Source organism: Anticarsia gemmatalis, chromosome 18 (assembly GCF_050436995.1).
Source record: "Anticarsia gemmatalis isolate Benzon Research Colony breed Stoneville strain chromosome 18, ilAntGemm2 primary, whole genome shotgun sequence".
NCBI classification, from domain to species: domain Eukaryota; kingdom Metazoa; phylum Arthropoda; class Insecta; order Lepidoptera; family Erebidae; genus Anticarsia; species Anticarsia gemmatalis.
The window spans coordinates 10,298,707-10,319,419 of record NC_134762.1 but is presented as its reverse complement, the minus strand read 5'-3'; the positions used below and the strand labels follow the sequence as shown (position 1 = coordinate 10,319,419).

At 33.7% G+C, this 20,713-nt stretch overlaps 4 protein-coding genes across 4 annotated transcripts in view; 1 reads left to right on the top strand and 3 right to left on the bottom strand.

Annotated features, from left to right (window-relative positions):
* Positions 1-2,683, bottom strand: part of LOC142980381 (uncharacterized) — a 141,452-nt gene extending 138,769 nt beyond the window's left edge. The window contains exon 1 of the mRNA XM_076125705.1: positions 1,062-2,683. Within this exon, the coding sequence (XP_075981820.1) occupies positions 1,062-2,513 (1,452 nt within the window). The 5' untranslated portion in view covers positions 2,514-2,683. The remainder of the gene's footprint in view (positions 1-1,061) is intronic.
* The window catches only part of LOC142980659 (uncharacterized), a 369,012-nt gene that overhangs the window by 145,042 nt on the left and 203,257 nt on the right, over positions 1-20,713 (top strand). The window lies entirely within an intron of this gene.
* Positions 13,240-14,427, bottom strand: LOC142980380 (odorant receptor 13a-like). The gene is made up of 5 exons (XM_076125704.1): positions 14,351-14,427; positions 13,976-14,078; positions 13,688-13,783; positions 13,431-13,586; positions 13,240-13,290 (listed from the first exon to the last, which is right to left on the bottom strand). The coding sequence occupies exons 1-5, from the start codon at positions 14,425-14,427 to the stop codon at positions 13,240-13,242; spliced, it is 483 nt and encodes a 160-aa protein (XP_075981819.1).
* Positions 18,374-19,404, bottom strand: LOC142980379 (odorant receptor 13a-like). Its single transcript, XM_076125703.1, has 5 exons — positions 19,328-19,404; positions 19,059-19,161; positions 18,816-18,911; positions 18,580-18,735; positions 18,374-18,424 (listed from the first exon to the last, which is right to left on the bottom strand). The coding sequence occupies exons 1-5, from the start codon at positions 19,402-19,404 to the stop codon at positions 18,374-18,376; spliced, it is 483 nt and encodes a 160-aa protein (XP_075981818.1).

Below are 20,713 nucleotides of genomic sequence, written 5' to 3'. Positions count from 1 at the left end.
ATACAAACCGCTCTTTGAAAACTCAGTTGCATTTTCTCTAACACACATATAAGATCGTAAAACACTCACTCTTTCAGGCCTTAGAAATTACAAACTCATAACCAACAATACTATCGGCGACATCAAACAATTTTTCCTAACTTTCTCGTAGTTTCCATCTAAATTGAATCACATAGAAAACTGAGCTTCCGACATACTTGTCGGCACGTGAGACCTTTGCTATAGGAAATGACAACCTTACTTTAATAATTAAACCTAGAAAAGCGGAAGGTGTTAGAATTTCTTGCAATTATACAAGAAATCGATTCAAAGTGCAAATGTGATGATAACTTGACGCGCTCGAATCTGGGTTAGATATAAAGATAGAAAGTTTTAACTGCCAATAAAATACTCAACGCGTCGGTTAAAAGGATATTAATGATTTCAATCACAGTATATCTTTACTCTATTACTGTTGGTGTTAAAATAAATAGGTACTTTTTTCTGTTTAACTTGGTATCAATTCTGGCTTTATGTCGAATTCGGCTAGTAGGACAGTATTAATAATAAGTATGCATCAAAAATATTAAAGTAGTAACCTTGTTGCAACAAATTTCCAGCCAGTTACTTACAACGATTGCTACAAAACTCACGGAAAATTGAAACAAAAAAAATGATTGTTTACAAATTGGACATGAACTATCAACACACGTTTTCTAGTAGTTACATCACACGATGTCTTTACAATGACAATTGTTGTAGGACAAAAGCCTTTGGGCCGAGACACGGCAACGTCCGTTCATAATTCTGAATGGTAATTAAACCTGCCAATTGTTTTTACATTTGTACCTGTGCCTCTACTATTGTTCACGACAATCGCCCGTGAAGGTTCAATATCGAACATTTTCACGATCGCCATTTAAAAATAAAAATTTTAATAAACTAGAATACGTGCTCGCGTGTGATACTTTCGAATACATTTAGTTGTGACCTCTAAAATCAGTACGTGTATAACGAGGTAGTAGCCGACATAAAAACGTTCGGAGTAAAATTAAAAAAGTAAAACAATCGCAAAAAATTACCTTTGTCGTGCTCTGCATTTGTAAGAACGTCGCGATGCCCGCCCGTACGCGGTTCTTCACGCCCCTTATTGTTCCTTTAGAGCTCTTTATCGTGGACGGCATCTCCTCGTTCTTATAATCCTTAATGCCCGCAAAGTATTCCGCTTCTGACACTTCACATTCACTCTTAGCACCAACACTAACACTTTGCACATCATCAAATTGTTTCTCGTTTAGATGGAAATCGTAAAACTTGTCCGTGTCGAAGTAATGACTGCTATAGAACATTTGCTCTTGTTTCATCTTATCCTGTTGCTTTCGCTCCTCGTATGTGCTCTCGCTAATCAGTGGCGTTTTGGAGCACAAGTTCGCGGGCAGTGACTCCGTCGTGTTCTTTGACTCGCTATTAAACTGAGAAACTAGACGGAACGATGTGAGCTGTGCGCTTTCTTTTGAAATATTAGCATCCTCATTAATATTCTGGTTCGCTTCCTCGTGCTGCTCGGGCTGCGATTCGCTTTCAGTTTCGACCGTATTTAGTTTTACTGAACGGTCTCTTATGTCTTGAAGCAGACCCTGAGGTAGAAAGCTACCGTCTTTATTGTTCACTTTGCTGTACGTCTCCGGCGCGCCCGGCGATTCCGCACTCTGTTTCTTTTCTTTTTTACTATATTCGCTATGACTTTCATCTGCATGCACGCTTACGTTCAGCTCGCTACTATTCAGCGAGTCGCATGATATATTAGAATCGTTATCTTCAAAATCCACTTCGCTTTGGCTGCTCCCGTTTCTCGAGCTGATTAGCGTTACAGAGACGGCTTTCTTTATTGAACTAGATTTGGATGTCTTCTTTTTCGGTAGTGGAGGCGGTGTTCCATCGAGGTCACTGCAGGTTCCGGAGTCAAGTGTATCGCTAGGAGAGCACTGGCCGCTCGACATCACCATGTTGGTCATGGAGTTTACGAAGGAGTTGCAGTAAATGTATGGCGCTTTGTCTGTCTTCAGCAGTTCTTCGTTGTCTATAATTTTCGGTCGATTCTCGTCAACATTGATTCTTACTAAACTGTTGTTCTTCTTGCAAATGTCGTTGATTTTGAAGGTTTCAAAGTCAACGTCACTCTTGAGGTGAACGCTCGATATCTTGGGCGCCTTGGGTTTGTCGGCGTCCGTGTTTATTCTGATAGTGACCACGTGTGGGCCGTTGAGAGCGTCCGTAATAGGCGTACTCGCGGGTCGTTCTGACTGGGTCGCCGCTACGAATACCGTTGCAGATGGAGTCTTAGAATTAAGGACGAGTGAGTGCATCGAACTTAGCGAGTCCATCCGGACATCGGTAGCGGTGAACCCGTTTGTGTTCATATTTGCTTCGTCGTTTGTAATTTGTGTATAAGTAGTCGAACCTCTCTGCTTCCCCTTGGGAGGTAGAGGAGGGATGTATTCGACACTCGGGCGCGTCGCGATTTCTTCCATCATTGTGGCGGCTAATAAATTGGCATAATTAACGGTGCTTCCCGTTCGCAATGCTGGTCAGGTCCGCTCAGATAGTGTTGGATGTATAAGGCATAATGGTTCCGGTGACCGTTCGTGACTGGGTCAATAATCCGCTCAAGTGGCCTGTTTTTCTTGCTTGTTTATTTACACCTGTAAACAAAAAATAGATTGATGTTATTACTCATACTTGAGATGAACTAAATACACAAATAAGAACTCAAAGTTGGAATTTTTCTGTTACGTATTTATTGTTTAAAGTCAACAGTACTGGTACTTTAAAATAAATATCGATCGCGCAAGTAAAAATAATATCGTTGTAAAACATAACCTACATAGCAAGTTATTGAAAAGTCACGTAAAGCCTTCGAGGCGCAACGCAATAATATTAACCAAAGGTTTGCAAGAAGACATATTTTTCAATACCACGCATTTTACGCAACCGCTTACATAACTTATACTTGCAAATGTGTAGTAATTTAAACAAGTGTGTTACAATTGTTTCTAAAAAGCACGTGCTTTTCACTATATACGCACCTAATTATCTCACTACCTTATATCATAGCAATAAGGTCGACTTTCTCTTGCATTGTTCTATAACTATTTAATGTGGTAGCAAAGAGCAATCAGGTATTTTTGTGCAGGAAATTGAGTCGTAATCAAATTTTCTAATAGCGCCTCCCACGTGAGGTTGAATATATATTATTTCGAAACGAATGTCAATGGTGAACCAATTTTCCTAAAATCAGTTTGGATCGAGTTTGTCGAACTTTATTTCTTACTGTGTGATAAATCAATTGCGGACAAGAATCTTACGTCTAAAAGGTTAGATATTATTTATAGACTATTTATTTTATAAACATTATCTGCTAAAAGTTGTATTTTCGTCGTACTGGCATGACAGAAAATAATGTATTATAAACATTTCTAACGTGCTAAACTGCTATAGTATATTGTTAGAGTGGGAAAACCCTGTTATAACCGCTATTTTACTTGTCACACCTCGTAAATCAGGATTTTAAGAACATCAGACGCCTGTCACCGTATTCATTACCGCTGTATAAAAATAGCAAGTAGATAAATGCGTTGCTGGAATAAAGTGAAATCACTTCTATGTAGTAGATTATTGAAATAATATTACAAGTGTATCCCTTTTCATTCAAAATGAGTTCATTGTTTAAACCTATTGAAGTATAAAAAAATGATTCACCAGTTATCAAAAACTCAGCATATTTATTATGCTTACTTATTCGTTCATGGTATTGCTTTCTACATGTTCATCTGCTACACAATTGTTTAACGTCATGTTATGGCATCAATAATACATATATTAACCAGCATTAGCGAAGAGATATTTATCTTTCTACTCTTCTGGCTAGACATACAAAAAAACATTCAAATTATTTAGCAACAAGTTAAACTAAACGCATTAGTCACAGCATACCAACCGTGAATCCACACATTTACAAATTTACATAATATTCAGTTGATGTCTCTAAATCTAGACTAAAGTGAAAGTACGGCACATAATATTTTATATACCTAAGATATACGAGAAAGCCATATAACACATTTAACTTGGAAAAAACAGAAAATTTTATGAGACGTTTTACCGCTAGGAATTTGTTGAATCGACCCTGTGGCGTTCGGTTGTGTATCTGATTGCAGACCACGAGGTCTCGGGTTCAATTCCTATGTCGAACAGAGAAGGTACTTTTTGTCTTTTTCTAATTCATATTAGATTATTCTTAATAACCGTCCGGTTCCCAGTTTGAAACATGCCCAGTATATAAGAATAGACTCGTCCCCTATTATGTGAGACTAACACTGTTTTCGGCGAGATACGGGTGTGTTTAATACACCCCTGCCTACATCTTCTGGATACAACAGGTGGCATAATACATAATGTATGTACCTCTATGTATAAATTTGCTGTAAATTCATGACTAGCAACAAAGTCAGACAAAATCGCTTGAAGCTGTGAACTAAATGTGTTATACAATATTAATGAAATTCTATGAATATATTTTAAGTTCAAATTTATGTAACTGTTAGAAAGGTGTCGGTACGAGTCTAATTACATTAATATTAATATATCAGAATTGTACGTTTTGTTTAAGTCATCAATCACAAATTCAAAATGTATTCGCAACTTAAATAACTCTTCACTAACTACACCATTGAGTATAACGCGTTCATATCCAGTGATGCTTACCGGTTGGTAAACGATTTGTGGGTTAAGCAACTGTTGGCGCGGTCATTCTATAGATGGGTGACCGCATAGTGGTATTTGCACCGTGCTTCGGAGGGCACGTAAAAAGTCGGTCCCGGTTGTTGTCAATTAAGATAGCAGTCGTGAAGCCACGACAAAGGCCTTTCGGGTGGCTTGAACAACTTGACACCAGGTTGACCACTAACCATACGATAGAATAGAATAGTAGTGTAACAGGCGTGATACTATGTTAACACTGTATGTACGTACTTAACTCCTCACATTTTCAAAACACATTAAAAACTTTACACGTCATAACAAAATTATTTGCCGACGACAACAGTTTAATTCCTGCGTTCAATTTTCAATATATAGCAACTTGTGACGTCATAATAATAAAGTAGCAAACCTGCACAATTGCACTTAGAAATTTATTCACCTTGACCTTCTCCCTTCAAGTTCATAGTCAGTGCACTTTCTTAAGTCAGCTCACGCATAAACGTCTACACGTATTCGTTGATACGGTAAATCTAGATAATCAGATCAGACAGGATTTGCATGGACGAGTCTAGAATTTGTTATAGACTATAGGTTCTAATTTTATTTTTAGATTTTAGTTTAGGATTTATTGAAGCAGAAGAACTACTGTAAAGACTCTGATTGAATAAACTATAAATCCAGAGACTAGTATTTAAAAATACTGCCGATTATATCTCTACTAATATTATAAAAGCCGAAGAGGTTTTGTACATCTGTCTTTTTGTCTAAACCAATGAACCGATTTGGATTAAATTTTGTACAAAGATAGCACAATATAGGGACTAGGAATAGTTTTTAACCCGAATATCCTACAGGAATGGGAACTGTTATGTGGCTAATACGCCATTGATGATTATTTTCCAATTAAATAAATCTAACTAATGATAGACTTAAATAGAAATTAACAAATAACAATAATTGTCTCAATTTAAACGCTAAAGATAATCAAATTAACACCACTTAACCGCTCTTCAGAGCTTAGAACCTAAAATTACCTAAGTTATTTGCGAAAGATTTATTGCACGACAATGTTCACCGCAATAAATTGCCCGTCCTTATGATGAAGACGACTCAATCATCATTACCCGATTACAAAACTGCAAATATCATTTGTCAAAGCGTAACTTAAAAAAACACTTTCCCTAAGTACAGTTGAAAGCAAAAATAAGTATACACTAAATATCAATGAAGGTAGTAAAATTACTACTGCCTAATAACTTTCGTTACTATGCCGAATGATTAGTGGTCAACCTAGTGCCATAGTTCTTCAAAAGCCAAAAAGCCTTTGTTGACATGGCTTAACGACTCATCTTAGTAGACACCAGGGGCCCGACGTTTTACGCTCCAAAGTACAGAGACGCTTAGTTTAAATGCCGCTTAGCAGTCACCCGTCTTTAGGACGACCGCACCAACGGTGTGTGCAATTATACCTTAGTGCCTTAGTGCCTTATACCTTAAAAGCCTGATAACTTAAAAGTAGTTTAACAATCACTGCGTATTTGTTGAAAACTTATAGTAACAATTAAACTGATATTATCATACAATAAAGTGCGAATAAAAATATGGTAGTGTATTTTTACTCGTGACTGTACAAATATCTGTAAGAATTGCGATTTTCTAATGAATTCTTTATGCTCTAAACGATTTGCTTTGGCCTCTATTCGGTAGCTTGATGGCAATTATTGTCTGTTGCTATTTTTAGTTTAAAGTAGTTTGAGAGTAACAATCAACAATATAGTTAAGTTTTACTTTCTATAATTACTTTAAAGTTTTTAGTGGCTTGGAGAGATTTTTTTAGTGTCGTATCTTTTCCATAGCAACAAGAATATATATTTTTTGAAATTGAGTTCCCTTATGCAGAATACCCAGTAATGGAAGATTGACTATCTATTTTATGTAAAGTAATAAATTTATAAAATTTACCTTCTGTAACAGAGGTTTATAATACTACCGGTGAAATTTAAAAGCTAAGCAAGGATATTCGGGCTATATATTACGTTCAATCCAGTTCCGCAAAGTAAACAAAATAAATCATAGTTTCTGATATATGAATTAAACAAGAAAGAAATGAATGTGTAAAAATAAAAACAATTGATTAATGTATAACAAAAAACAACTATCTTTGCGCGGTTGTAAATGCTGATACACATTACACTGTCTCGTCCAATACAATACTCAATAACTCAATTCACGTTACGGTGGCTTAACACTAAGATGAATTGTTTAGCTCACTCAGTGAAACTATTGTATACAAACGAAAATATTAGGTAACATGTTACGATACTATCTCGTAATTGCTGTGAGAAATTTACAATTAATTTGGAATGTGATATTTTATTGTTCGTGCAAAATTTTGCTAGTGTTTTAGACAGTTGAAAGGATTTGACGAAGACAGTGTGTTAAAGAATGTTGGACCACTTTTAATATGTAATGTTTCTTCAAATGAATTTTTTACTGTACCTAGTGCGATTCTCTACAGTCGTTATTATCGAATACCGAGAGTTAAACATTTGAAATGTGTTGCAAAAATGGTTCCTACAGCGTCCGCTAGAGGCGCTGATCAGATTTTCAAAAAAAAGCTTGATTGCTATCCGGTTGTTGACAGTCGATAGCGGCAGACTATCGCGCTAATGAAAAAAAGATGTAAATACTACAAGTGCTTTAATTTGAAGCGGTAAAGAACAATGGCAAAAAAATCACTTATATTTTTTGAGCGTCTTCGAATCTGATTATTACCAATGTACTTTAATAATTATCGTATGAATTTCAGGAATATCATTTTTACTTCTGATGGCGACATTTAATAGATTAAACAAAAAGTAATAAACTGGCTATCTAAAAACGATTCTCCATTTCCATTAGATAAAAAAATGTTGCCATTCGGTACTTTGTTGTTTAATGAGTAGATATACATAATATTATGTTGTCTTTGTCTATTTAATTGTTTAAATAGCTAAATAGTCTTCAACGTGAAATATATTGTTATGACAAGTTATTAAAAACAGTGACTAATAAACTAAAAACTTCTCATTTATTTTGCTCATACAAAGATATACCTATTTACAGTCAACAGAGATATTTTAGTAGTATTATCTTTTTAAAGTATGGCAACTATATTGTCTACTTCGGTTCGATTTGATTGTTTGTCGTTGACGTTTGGTGATTTTCGGCATTGACGTGTTGTTGTGTTTTGCGATTATTATTGCTTTTTCGTACCTATTTTCAAACAACTCGGACTTACTGAGGATTTCTGCTCTATTTGTCAACCCTGCATCTCTAACGGATTTCGATTTGGATTACATCTACATGACTTCCACTGATTCATCATGGACGTTTCCCTTGCTTTTTGGATTTTGTGAACTGGTTTAATACTTCTTCAAGTATGGGAAGTCGTGTCAGACTGACTCGAATTTTGTGCGTGAATTGTAACATAGAATAGCTTCCGCTGATACCCTGATACCTCTGGGTACATATTGGTTTTGGGGCTATACCTGCTCGAAAGGTTGAGGCAGTCAACTTCACTATGATGACTATAGTAATATAGTACAATAGATGATTGGCGATACGTCAATGTTCGCCTTCGCCTGCCCCGTCGGAGAATAGCAGGGGTGATATTATGAATAAATTAACATTCAAACAATATTTGACAAAAATATTAACATTTTAATAATGTGATGATGACATAACCTATAAAAATATAAACTCAAATTACTTAGGATCTCCGGCGCGCCTAATGGAAATATTTATATATTTAGAATCAGGAATTAATGCTGCATATTATAGCATTTGTTTTATTTGAAGACGCAACATTTTAAAATTAGTGATTTTGATGTATGAGATTTTGCCATTGTTCTTTTGTACTGTATAGCGAAAAAATGTCTAGACGTGTATCTTCACGCATATCATTAATCATTTTGTCTAGTTTTTAGAGTAGTTACACAAACAACATGGCAGTGTTATAAATAACGAAAGCATATACAGATGTAGATAGGCTTAATTACTTTGCCTAAATTTATACCAGGCAGTCGAATACGGAAACTAAATGAGACTAAATTAAGTAAAACCGGAAGTTTTTTGCGAGTTAATTAATAACATGCTAAAATAAACCAGTTAGATTATAACCAAATTATTTTTAAAATTGATCTGTCTCTTAATTGAGGTGACATAACCAATACAATCGAATACATAAACATTGGATTATGACGTAAATACAATAAATTTCTTTTGAGCAAAAGTGAAAGCATTTAATTGCTTCTAGTTTATAACTAAACAATAAACTGGTTGTAAGAATAACTTGAAGCACTTCAATGAGAAATAAAATATTGCCAATTTTAATTTTTACTATATTGACTAGTTTTCTAACTGTGAACGTTTTTGATTGAGCATTTGAGTGTATCAACTAGCGAAAGTCATTTGCATAGATATTTCATTAGTTTGTTAATCATATTTGAGAGAAAAGTGGATGTGATTATGACTATCAATTTTTCAATTTCAAATCATTCTTCAATAAAAAAAATACATAACTTGAGTTTAGAGAGTTCAGTTTCAATTTCTAAGATAGTCTTCTACAGGGTACAATACTGGAGCCACACCAAAGTACAGTACAAATGTCGGTAAATATTATGGCGACGCGTCAGGTAAGTTACTATAGTACAATCTATAATTAGTTTGGAATCAATTGACCGTACAATGATATTTATTTATTCAAGTCAAAAAGGTCTAATAGTAGAGATACTGTGGGTTCAAATAACATACAAAAAATTGTCATACCAGTTAACTGGTTTAAGTGTTGCTAATCTCTAAGCTACATACTGAATACCTATATTAATTAAATCCAGAGTATACATTTTATCCATATATCGTAACCTTATCCTAAAAACATATTTAACGCCAAACACAATAAACATACAAATTTCTAGCAATTTCAAAGTACACAAATATTTTAACACCGTAGGCTTCTGAAGTTCTACTTGTTCGAGGCACTTAGCGGTAGAAACTCGGACACCTGGCAGTGAAAGTATAAACCATGCTTTGTCAACTGATGGTCGTTACGTAAACAATGATTTTGATAGTATTTGTGCAATAACGATATTATCGTTGGTAGAATTGGTATTGAATAAGAAACAATCAACAATAATGTTTTTTGTTTGTGTGATTATGTAGTGCGGTAATAAGATAAGTAATAACAAATTATTTCTAACAGTATTTCTAAGTAGAGTAGTAGTTAATGATGTATTTCTAAGTAGAGATTGTAGTTTAACTCATTACTATATAAGTGAAAAAAACTAAGGTGAATTGCGCTTCTAAATGAACGGCGATTCAAAGACGTTTGTATGTTTCAGTCCATTCGAGAGTATGACGAATTCATTGTCATAATGTTCCATAACATTACTGTGATGTTTGTAGTAGTCTGTAACTTTAAGTCCATTTGTATCCTTGTCGTTGTATGGTATCTTACCTTTTGACGGTAAAATATATTGCCCAAATAGTTGCATATCAATACATAACTTTCATAACTTCGTCCTGTCTGACCAATAGAAAATATTCAAAATATTCAACTTTCTATAAAAGGTACATCGACACGCGAAACACCTTACATTTGAATACTACGTGATTTCTGTATCAAAGTATGTGGTGCATTATACAAAATGATCAGTTGTCACGAGATGGACGTGTGAAGAAAACACTCAATAATTTCTAAGATACGTGTCGGTTTGAAGTAGGACACCGGAGCGCTGACGACATGATATCGCTATTTTAAATGATTTTTCAATTGCTTTTGACGACGGGCTCTTCAAACTTGTTCAAATCGTTTTTAGACTGAAATACATTAAGTAGTCACTTGCATATTTTTTGACAAATCATTATACATCAATCAGATCTACGGTTATATAATCAGTTTGGAAGCAGTTGTTAGTGCAAATATTTTTGATCATTAACACGAATATTGCTACAGTTTAAGGACTCTTTGTATTATTTAGTGGTCTTTAGTCCCTTTTAAAATCGACATTGTTAGACGACATACAATATATTATGATAAATGGTCGGACATCGGCTTAACTAATGATAATTGCAATACATGCATAATTAACACTAGGAAGAATTATGTTTTCATTAATCACGATGTTCACAAACTTCAAATCCTAAGCTCATGTTTACGTTAAAAGTTAATATGTTTTTTATAAAGCACATTAATTTCAAGATATCTATGATTACTATCATTATCATTCTCAACGTGACTTGTCTCAAGCATTTGAGATAAATCAACTAAAATGGTCAATTTGCCGTCACTCCGTCCGGCGTTTATGGAATATTTTAGTAATTATTACATACATCGTATGTTGTAATACCTGATGTCATACCGTCATACGAGTCATGTATAATATGTTACTGTAAAAGCCCGAACGATGGTAAATCCTAAGATTTTCCGGTATAACCTAAGATTTACCAACTCGCAATGGTAAAAGTCCGAACAATTATTTTATTTCGAATTTTTACCTATACTCACTTGATGATGTCGAGATGTCGCCGGAGCCCCGCTTCGCGGGGCTCCTCCTTCTGGGTGGTTAAAAAAAAATAACCACGAAGGCTAAGGTGGGAGCTTCGCTTCGCTCGCTCCCACCTTAGCCTTCTAACCTAACCTACCCATGTCGCTATGCCCAAAACTCCTTCTTTATAACTATGTCACAGTATATAATTATACCGTGAAATAGTTATAAACATAGTTATGAAGGAGGATTTTTTTATATATCGTAACATAGTTTTTAAACTCTGGCTTGTTCGGACTTTTACCATTGAGAGTTGGTAAATCTTAGGTTTTACCGGAAAATCTTAGGATTTACCACAGGTCGGGCTTTTACAGTAACATATACAAATCTAAAATGTTCTTACATAATTTTATTTGTATTCTGATCTAGGTTTTCGTTCTTGACATTCAGAAGTTTTGAAAAGAATTCGATTAAAGATTAGATTAAGAGTTACCTTGAGACTTTAATGAAGAGTATGACCTCTCAGGTAAAGAATCTGAAGATACGTCTCCATATTTTTATTTTGGTACAAATCGAGATATAAAAGCAGTTGTGGAGTGTGAATCCCGTAAAAAGGTAAAGTCAAAATTTTAAAATACTCGTTGACTTCATCGACCAAAACTGACCAAAATAGGAGCCAAGTTCTTGAATATAAATTAACTTCAACTAGGTAACTCAGAATTAAGCTATAATAAGCTATCTTTCTCACCTATAGTATTCATAGCAACAGCATTTTATTTTAATTCTTAACTAGAAGAATGAAAATGAAACAAAAGTAAACCTCGTTGGTTAAGGTTTAATTCAATTTGTGTCGCTACGAACACGATTGCGGCATCAAATAAAAGGTATCATTGCGATCTTTTAGGGCATGTCGATTAGAAAAAGTTCAGCTCTGTTTCAAAAGTAGGTGGGGAAAATTAAAGAAAACCGATCCGTTGTGTAATAATTATGTGACGAATAAAGACAAATCATATCAGATTTCGCTAAATTATAGCCTTGACGTTAAACTTCATAATTATTATGGTGAATACGATTGATGTTTATTCCTAAACCGTTAACTCGCTTGCTTACAAGTTTTTTGAACTATGTTTCGACCGGCTAAGTCGAAAACAGCGTGTTTTTGAGAACTAAGACATGTTGTTTTGACTCTACTCAATATTGCATGAGGTCAAAACAAATAAAAAGAAGAAGTATGGATTTTCTAATATCACCTACGTCTTTATTCAAACTATTGTCGTTTAGAATTAGTATTACTTCAGTAGTTTTAGACAGATAAATCTTCAATGTTTAATCACATATTTTGACAACAGATTTCGCATGTTCCGTAAAGTTTCACACTTTAGAATCAACATAGTAAATAATAGCGTATCTCTTAAATTTCTCAGCTTTCATAGGAAACGTGGCAAGCGAACAATCATTAAAAGAAACACACAAGTTCAATTCCACCGGAATACAATGTATGTTTCCACGCTCTTATACATTTATAAACTGCAATAAAGCGTTTAAAGAAAGTTCACACTAAAAAAATACACCAATTATGATGTAGGCTGTTCTTATAACAGTCTAAGTATTTCCTGCTTCCATTGATTTGTAATACAATGGTTCTACCAAGAATTGAGCCACCTTGCTTCCTAAGCACTGTTTTGTTGGATTCTGAAGGGGATTTTCGGTTTCTTGTTAAATTTCCTTCGATTCTTTCTAGATTTAAATGTGATAAGGTCGTAGAAATAAATACTACAATAGTATTTGTTAGTAATTTTAATTGTTACGCTTGTAAAGTTGTTTGCGTTGATCAATAAACATGCGAAGTGCAAATCAATAAGAAATCATTGCCACCTTTGACAAATATTTAATATTGGTGCTTCTAAGTCTTAAGTAAAGAAACAGTTTTGGTATAGTTGCCAAGTTATCAGAATAATTATTTTGAGAAAATTTACTCGACACTGCGAAGGAACGCGAAATAAGATAAAGATGTTTTGATAATCTGAAAAATAAATAGTATAAATATTATTACAGAATTATATTTCCTTAGGAACAAGATCAGTAACATTGAAGTAATCTAAAAATAATGTGCAAATTAATTCTTAATACAACTGCTATTACTTAGGCTCCATGAATACGTACCGAAGCCATAGTAGTGACACCAACTTCAGCCATACCTAAGGCCTTAATTCGTATTACTTTTTGGACATTCAACAGATATATCGCGACCGTCTTTTTGTTGCTTACGTCCATGTACTCCCATGGTACCCAGTATACTGAATCAATTAGCTTCTCGCTCTGAAAATTGATCACCACCTTTAATATAATTATTATTATAATTTTGGTTGAGTTCATTAGTAAAAAATAAAGTATTTAAATAGTAAGTCTATTCATCTTACCATAGTCCCAATCAACTCAATAATGACAGACAATTGAATCAATTCTTGAAATAATACAAAGGTCAAGGGCCCGTAACATATCAATGCTTTTGTCGTCTGAAAACAGAATATCATAATGACTCAGAAAACTACTGGAACTACTAAACAAATAACAACTTCTGACGTTTAAGTGAATACTAAAAAGATGTAATATAACGCTACAGCCGTAAAATTGACATAGTACTTCAAATAGAAGATAATATAATGTCTAGCTATGACATAATAATATACGATTGCAATTCCACTAACCATTTGAGAGCATTGTAGCAACAACAGACATAGGCTCACTTGATGAAACATATAATACGATAGTAATACAGGTCCAAAAGCATCCGAGACTTTGTTGGTATATCTGTGAAATATCGCAAAGATTTGATAGAACTGTCTTGAGTTTAAAGCAAAAGAAATATAAAATAATTAAAAATTGTGTTTAAGTTTTCCCATTTGTGCGTACACTATCAAAATGAACTCTACCCGAAATAAAATTGTATAAATAAAAAAATCTATCTGCACTTGCCAATAGTCAACGATGACGTTTCAAGTTACTGTGTTACCGCTTACCTACTGAGGAAAGCACATTTAAATTAAATCATAAATTTAAAGTATATGACATTCAAAACTTACACAGTAATAAAACGATGATACTCAATACATTCCTTAAGCTTCTTTGAGACTAATTTCAATTCATCGTCAGAATACATCCTGGTTTCAATAGTAGCCGTTCTATCAGCCAATACTACTGATATTTCAGAAGCCTTAGAAGGTAAAGGGAATGATGCTAACTCGTCAAGTAAAATGTTGAAGTGGCCACAGATGTGGAAGATTGTTATTGACAATATGAGGTCGATGAAACAGAACCAGGATGAGCAGATGTAGGAGCAAAGCCTGGGGATAGAAATGATGAAATAAGTTATAAATTTAAGTCCGTTTAGATAAATTTGTAATTGTTCTATTAGTTACGCGTTTTAAACAAGAATCACAGTCAAATATTACAAGTTGTTTAACGTAGTAAAGCTTTGGTTTATCTTTGTAGCCAAGCTATTATTTTGTACTTGCTGCTTCCAATGTGTTAACCCAGGTACTAAGCTATCAGTGAACCAAATTTCATTAAAAGCCGCCAAGAAGTTTTGCCGTAAAAGAGTAATATCATTATGTGCATCCATTCGTACTTACAAACTTTCGCACTTATTACAGCTTAATATAAATAATGACACGCGAAACTTAACCGCTTCACTCAAGGATCTATTCTAGGTCCCCTCCTATATCCACCTTCAATACTAATCATAAATCACAGTTTAAGCTTAGTTCAAAACTTACCAATTGCAAATATTAAAGAAAATATATCCGCTGAAATTAGTATAGGCATCGAATGGTAGATAAAGATTAATGGCGTGTTCGTAAGTGCCATTTAAGTTGTGCTTGTCTTTAAATTTTCCATCAGCATAGTTGTTGACTACGGGTATCATGTTGAAGAATATCAGACCGACTGTCATTTGACCAAGTAAGAATACTGCGTATAGATGTGACAGTTTGTGTACTTTCTTATAAGTCTGGAAAATAGTAAATTCTGTCAATGTCTGGACAATTTTGACGACTATAACGAAGACTTATAGTTGATTTAGATATTATAAGTACGTTAAGTAAAGCGCAAAGCTTTACAACACATTCTATGGTAACGAAAAAGAACTGTAAACTTAGTACTTGGACAACTTACTACAGAGTGTTTTGTCTTACCTCCATAGCACTTTCAGACTTATCTTTGTAATAAAACAAGTGGATTTCTTTCACAAACTGAGACACAACTTCGTTGTACTTCTTTGAAAGAGCACAGAATATGAGTCGAGTCTATAGAAAGATAAAGAATAGGATAAGTATTATATTATTATTTAATTTTTAAATGTATTTCATATATTTTTCATACACAATTGATGCAAATTAACCTTAAATCAGTCAATCAATAAAATAAAAAAATAATTTTAGAAAATACGGGTAAAATTACGGGGTAAACGTTACCCGTAATTTTACCACAAATTCCAAAAATGTATGATACCAGCTAAACTGCAATAGTGTTACTCACCACACATACAAGAGCCATGAACACACAAATGTACGCATGACTTATTTCGTAAAAAGCCAACTCATGGCTGTACAAGATCAAGTACACCACACCTCCGAAGAAGTAAAAAGAGCAGAGAGTCAGCATCCCATAAGGCCAGTATCTTTTAAACTGGGTTACTTTTTCACCAAGCTCTTCACCTGGCCAGCAAGCTAGGAGTAGCAAATGATTAACGTCATGTATATTGTGTCCGTAGGTTTATTGATACCGCTGAAAATAAATTTTCTTATATGCTTCTGACTAAGGTAACAATTTAAAATCGAAAGGGCGTAGATTCGTTTTTTATTGTCTATGTGTCTAATAGTACTGTGTAGTCTAGACTTAAATATTTTTTTAGTTTTGGTTAATGGCGTCTTACAAAGATTCAGATTCTGAAGGCTATATAGGCCATAATAGCTGGCCAAAATATTATAGGGAATACGCGCAGTAACAAAATCTTATCAGGTACCGAATCGAAATAAAAGTTTTGGCTATGGTCGGTAATTTTTTTACTTACATGATAGATTCATCTTCAAACAGAAACTTTTTCAATCTTTGCAACATTTTGAAGTTCAATTAGATCTGAAACGGTACGATTAGCTTTTGAACTAAGCCGTTCTAATACTTAGTTATTAGAAGAAAGTCTTTCAAGAAATCCCTTTAATTAAACCTAATTATAATAAAATATAATATGGCTTTTAATTGTGATTAATCGTTTGCTATTATTATAATAATTTGCCTTCGGTATAAAATGTGCACTCGTTTCCTGACTTTGCTTTTGTTTTAAGTCTGACTCAATATATAAATTTTCTGCAAACTGATAACCGATTGGCACAATTCAATACTCTTTTTTATGATACAGGTTATAAATTATCTGCGTACAGAATTTGAACTCGATACAATTAGCATTCTTTGCGTAAAAAGGTTTGAGATTAACATCTATACATTCTAAATTTCCGCGTTAAGTGCGTCGTAATTTTAAATGAATATAATATAGAACGTCACGAAAGACAAACAAATTAATCAAATAAATAAGTAAATATGACCATCTTAATTAAAATTCACGATTGCCTAACACGTATTAGCTGAGTAATTAAACTAACGACTGAATGAAAAACATGAAGAATGTACACCTGTCTAAAATCCTTGACCCTTTGTTAATTGAACTGTATGCCTACACTCTAGTTAATTGAAAAACTAATATAGTAATATGTGTGTTTTATTATACGGCTTTGATCCTGACTCGAATAAAAACTTTGAAAAAATTTTTTTCAAGAGAGTTATCCTAAATATATAAATAAATTTAACCCGTTACTTTCCCACTGCTGGGCAAGGGTCTCCTCTCGTAATTAGGGAGGGGTTAGGCCTTGAGTCCACCACGCTGGCTAAGTGCGGGTTGGGGATTTTGCATGCCCTCAATAAATGTATTATTATTAGAGTTATCCTATAAGTATAAAAGTCGCCAAGTATGGTAGCTATTTTTTATTGCTACCAGGGTTGCCAGATCCAGATCCATTACCATTTCCTGGACATTTCTGAGGCCACGAACGGAATCGGAGTTTTGGTGTCCTATCCGACACTACATTAACTAGGAAAGAACAAAATAAAACGCCGACGTAAAGTGACTTCGTAAAAACTAACATTTTTTAATTCCGGTAATTCCGGGACAGTGAAGTAAAAATACGGGACAACTAACTACACATAATGTAGGTACATTAAAGGCAAAAATAACAAAGCTAGCAATTACTTGACTATTATTATTAATAATAAATATCTAAACTGATTCCAAGCTAAACTAAATACTATGGTAACCAGACAACTGATAAACATACTTACATACCTCTAAGTACATACTTGTTTAAATACATTTACAACCAGGCACAGGACAGATACTCATCACAAAAATATTTGTAACAGTCTAAGTATTTCCAACTTCCATTGATTTGTAAGGCAATGGTTTTACCAAGGATTGTGTAGTTGACTGGGTTAACGTCAAATAATTAAGCTCGTACTTGTAAAAGGTTTATCTAAAATGCTTAGACTAGGCTTTTTTCGTTAAATAATGTTGAAATTGAAATTATTACAGATTGAAACATTTTATTAGACACTAATTTGATATTGACGAAAATATGACATAGTGACGTCAGTACGTTGTATTTCTATACTAAAATGTTTTTGTGACATTTCATAAAGAGTAGCTGATTTGACTGGTAGGCAGTTGCCTAAGGTGTTTACCTTATAGAGCCACCTTGCTTCCTAAGCACTCTTTCCTTGGATTTTGAAGAGATTTTTCGGTTTCTTGTTAAGTTTCCTTCGATTATTTCTAAATGTAAATGTGATAAGGTCATACAAATAAATACTACAATAGTTTTTGCTCCTATTTTTAATTATTAAGCTTTGATTAAAGGAAAAGCTGCTTGCGTTGATCAATAATATGTGAAGTGCGAATCAAATACTTTTTGTCTAATAACAAAAGTTCGTGTTTTTAAGTCGAAACGGTGTTTAGATATTATAGTCGTAGAGTAGTAAAAAATATATTCTGTTCAGAAAATTTATTCGACACTGCGAAGGAACGCAAAATAAGATAAAGACGTTTTGAGAATCTGAAAAGTTAAAATATTTTAATCATTAGATTTCCTATGAAATAAGATCCTAGCATTGAAGTATTCTAGAAATAATATTCACATATTTATTTGAGGTTTTTGTCAAAATTTATTCTTGAAACATGTGCTATTACTTAGGCCTTATGAATACGTACCGAAGCCATGGTAGTGACACCTACTTCAGCCATACCTAAAGCCTTAATTCGTATTACTTTTTGGACATTTAACAGATATATCGCGACCGTCTTTTTGTTGCTTACATCCATGTACTCCCATGGAACCCAGTACACAGAATCAATTAGTTTCTCGCTCTGAAAATTCGTCATCTTTATTATGATTTATCAATTGATTATTCATTTTGTTATTGAAATAGTTCAGTCATTTATCTTACCATAGTTCCAATCAACTCAATAATGACCGACAGTTGAATCAATTCTTGAAATAATACAAAGGTCAAAGGTCCGTAACATATCAATGCCTTAGTTGTCTGGAATCAGAACGTCATAAAGACATAGAAATCTAATGAAGTAACTGTCCAAATAATAAATTTAACATAAATATCAAAAGGTGTAATAATACATTTAGTAATACAAATTCTAGCAGTGAAATGTAAAATTACTGCAATTCCACTAACCATTTGAGAGCATTGTAGCAACAATAGACATAGGCTTACTTGATGAAACATATAATACGACAATAGTACCGGTCCAAATGCATCCGAGACTTTATTGGTATATCTGTAAAATATTTCAGTAGTTTTATTTTATACTTTTCATCTCCTACGCCCTTGAAAAGGTAAATATGTTACTAGAAACTGTTTTCTTCAAAAACATTAACAATCCAACATGACAACATGATTAATACAAATCACAAGACCTAGAGTATAGCTACTTATAAACTTACACAGTAATAAAACGATGATACTCAATACATTCCTTGAGTTTCTTTGAAACTAGTTTCAATTCTTCATCAGAATACATCCTGGTTTCAATGGTCTCCGTTCTATCAGCCAATACGACTGATATTTTAGAAGAATTAGTAGGTAAAGGGAATGATGCTAACTCGTCAAGTAAAATGTTGAAGTGGCCACAGATGTGAAAGATTGTTATTGACAATATGAGGTCGATGAAACAGAACCAAGATGAGCAAATGTAGCAGCAAACCCTGGAGATAACAATGAAGAAATAAGTTAAAAATTAATTAATTTAAAAGGTCAGGTGCGTAGTACTCCTAACCAGCGATCCAATATGACAGGAATCAGGATGTATGGTTTGAATGAGGCAAGCGAAGTTTCTAAGGATCATAGCAAGTGGCCACTGCCGTTCTTTGGTATCTACCAAAGAACGGCAGTGGTCTATCTCTTTGAAAAAAGGCGTGATATTATTTAAGTATGTAATTGAATTCACGAAATTCATTCAGAAGTTTTTCGTTCGTAAAAGAGTTACAAATATAGTAATATCTACACTTATAAACTTTCGTTTGTAATATTAGTTTATAGTACATATATTAATGAAACGTGAAGCTTAAGCGCTTCACTCAAGGATCTATTCTTGGTCCGCTCCTATGTCGGCGTTAAATACATATGATTCACAATAAAAGTTTAATTAAAAACTCACCAATTGCAAATATTGAAGAAAATATACCCATTGAAATTAGTATAAGCATCGAAGGGTAAGTAAAGATTGATGGCGTGTTCGAAAGTTACGTTTACGTTTTGCTTGTCTTTAAATTTTCCATCAGCATAGTTGTTGAATATGGGGATCATGTTGAAGAATATCAGACCAACTGTCATTTGACCAAGTAAGAATACTGCGTATAGATGTGACAATTTGTGTACTTTCTTATAAGTCTGGAAAAGTGTAATAAATTCAATAGATAAAATGTACGAATGCTCTTGATGTTGATGACAAAAATGGAGAATCTATTTGTATATGGCAGTCTAATTCATTAGGAAGGCTTGGGTATCTAACGTACGCCATCTAGGATCAAAGTCAAACTATATAATTATGTATGTATTCGAGGAAGATGCAGTGTCAGTCATGTATCGATAAAATAATGTTAAAAATTAAACGTATCATACCTCCATTGCGCTTTCTGAGTTATCTTTATAATAAAACAAATGGATTTCTTTCACAAACTGCGACACGACTTCGTTGTACTTCTTCGAAAGAGCACAAAATATGAGTCTTGTCTGAAGAAATCAGAAATTGTTAAAACTGAGTTTTATAATGATTTTTAATGGCCTCTATTGTGTCATAGATAAGGTTATAAACATGATTGTTTCAATAT

Bases quoted from the DNA above. Each gene is read 5' to 3' on its own strand.
- LOC142980380 (XM_076125704.1), bottom strand. From the start codon at position 14,427: ATGTATTCTGACGATGAATTGAAATTAGTCTCAAAGAAGCTTAAGGAA. The intron at 13,587-13,687 runs GTAAGATGAATA...ATCAATTTTCAG, and splicing joins TTGAGTTGATTGGGACTATG to AGCGAGAAGCTAATTGATTC. The intron at 13,291-13,430 runs GTACGTATTCAT...TTTATTTTTCAG, and splicing joins GTGTCACTACTATGGCTTCG to ATTATCAAAACATCTTTATC.
- LOC142980379 (XM_076125703.1), bottom strand. From the start codon at position 19,404: ATGTATTCTGATGAAGAATTGAAACTAGTTTCAAAGAAACTCAAGGAA. The intron at 19,162-19,327 runs GTAAGTTTATAA...AATATTTTACAG, and splicing joins TATCATCGTTTTATTACTGT to ATATACCAATAAAGTCTCGG. The intron at 18,425-18,579 runs GTACGTATTCAT...TTAACTTTTCAG, and splicing joins GTGTCACTACCATGGCTTCG to ATTCTCAAAACGTCTTTATC.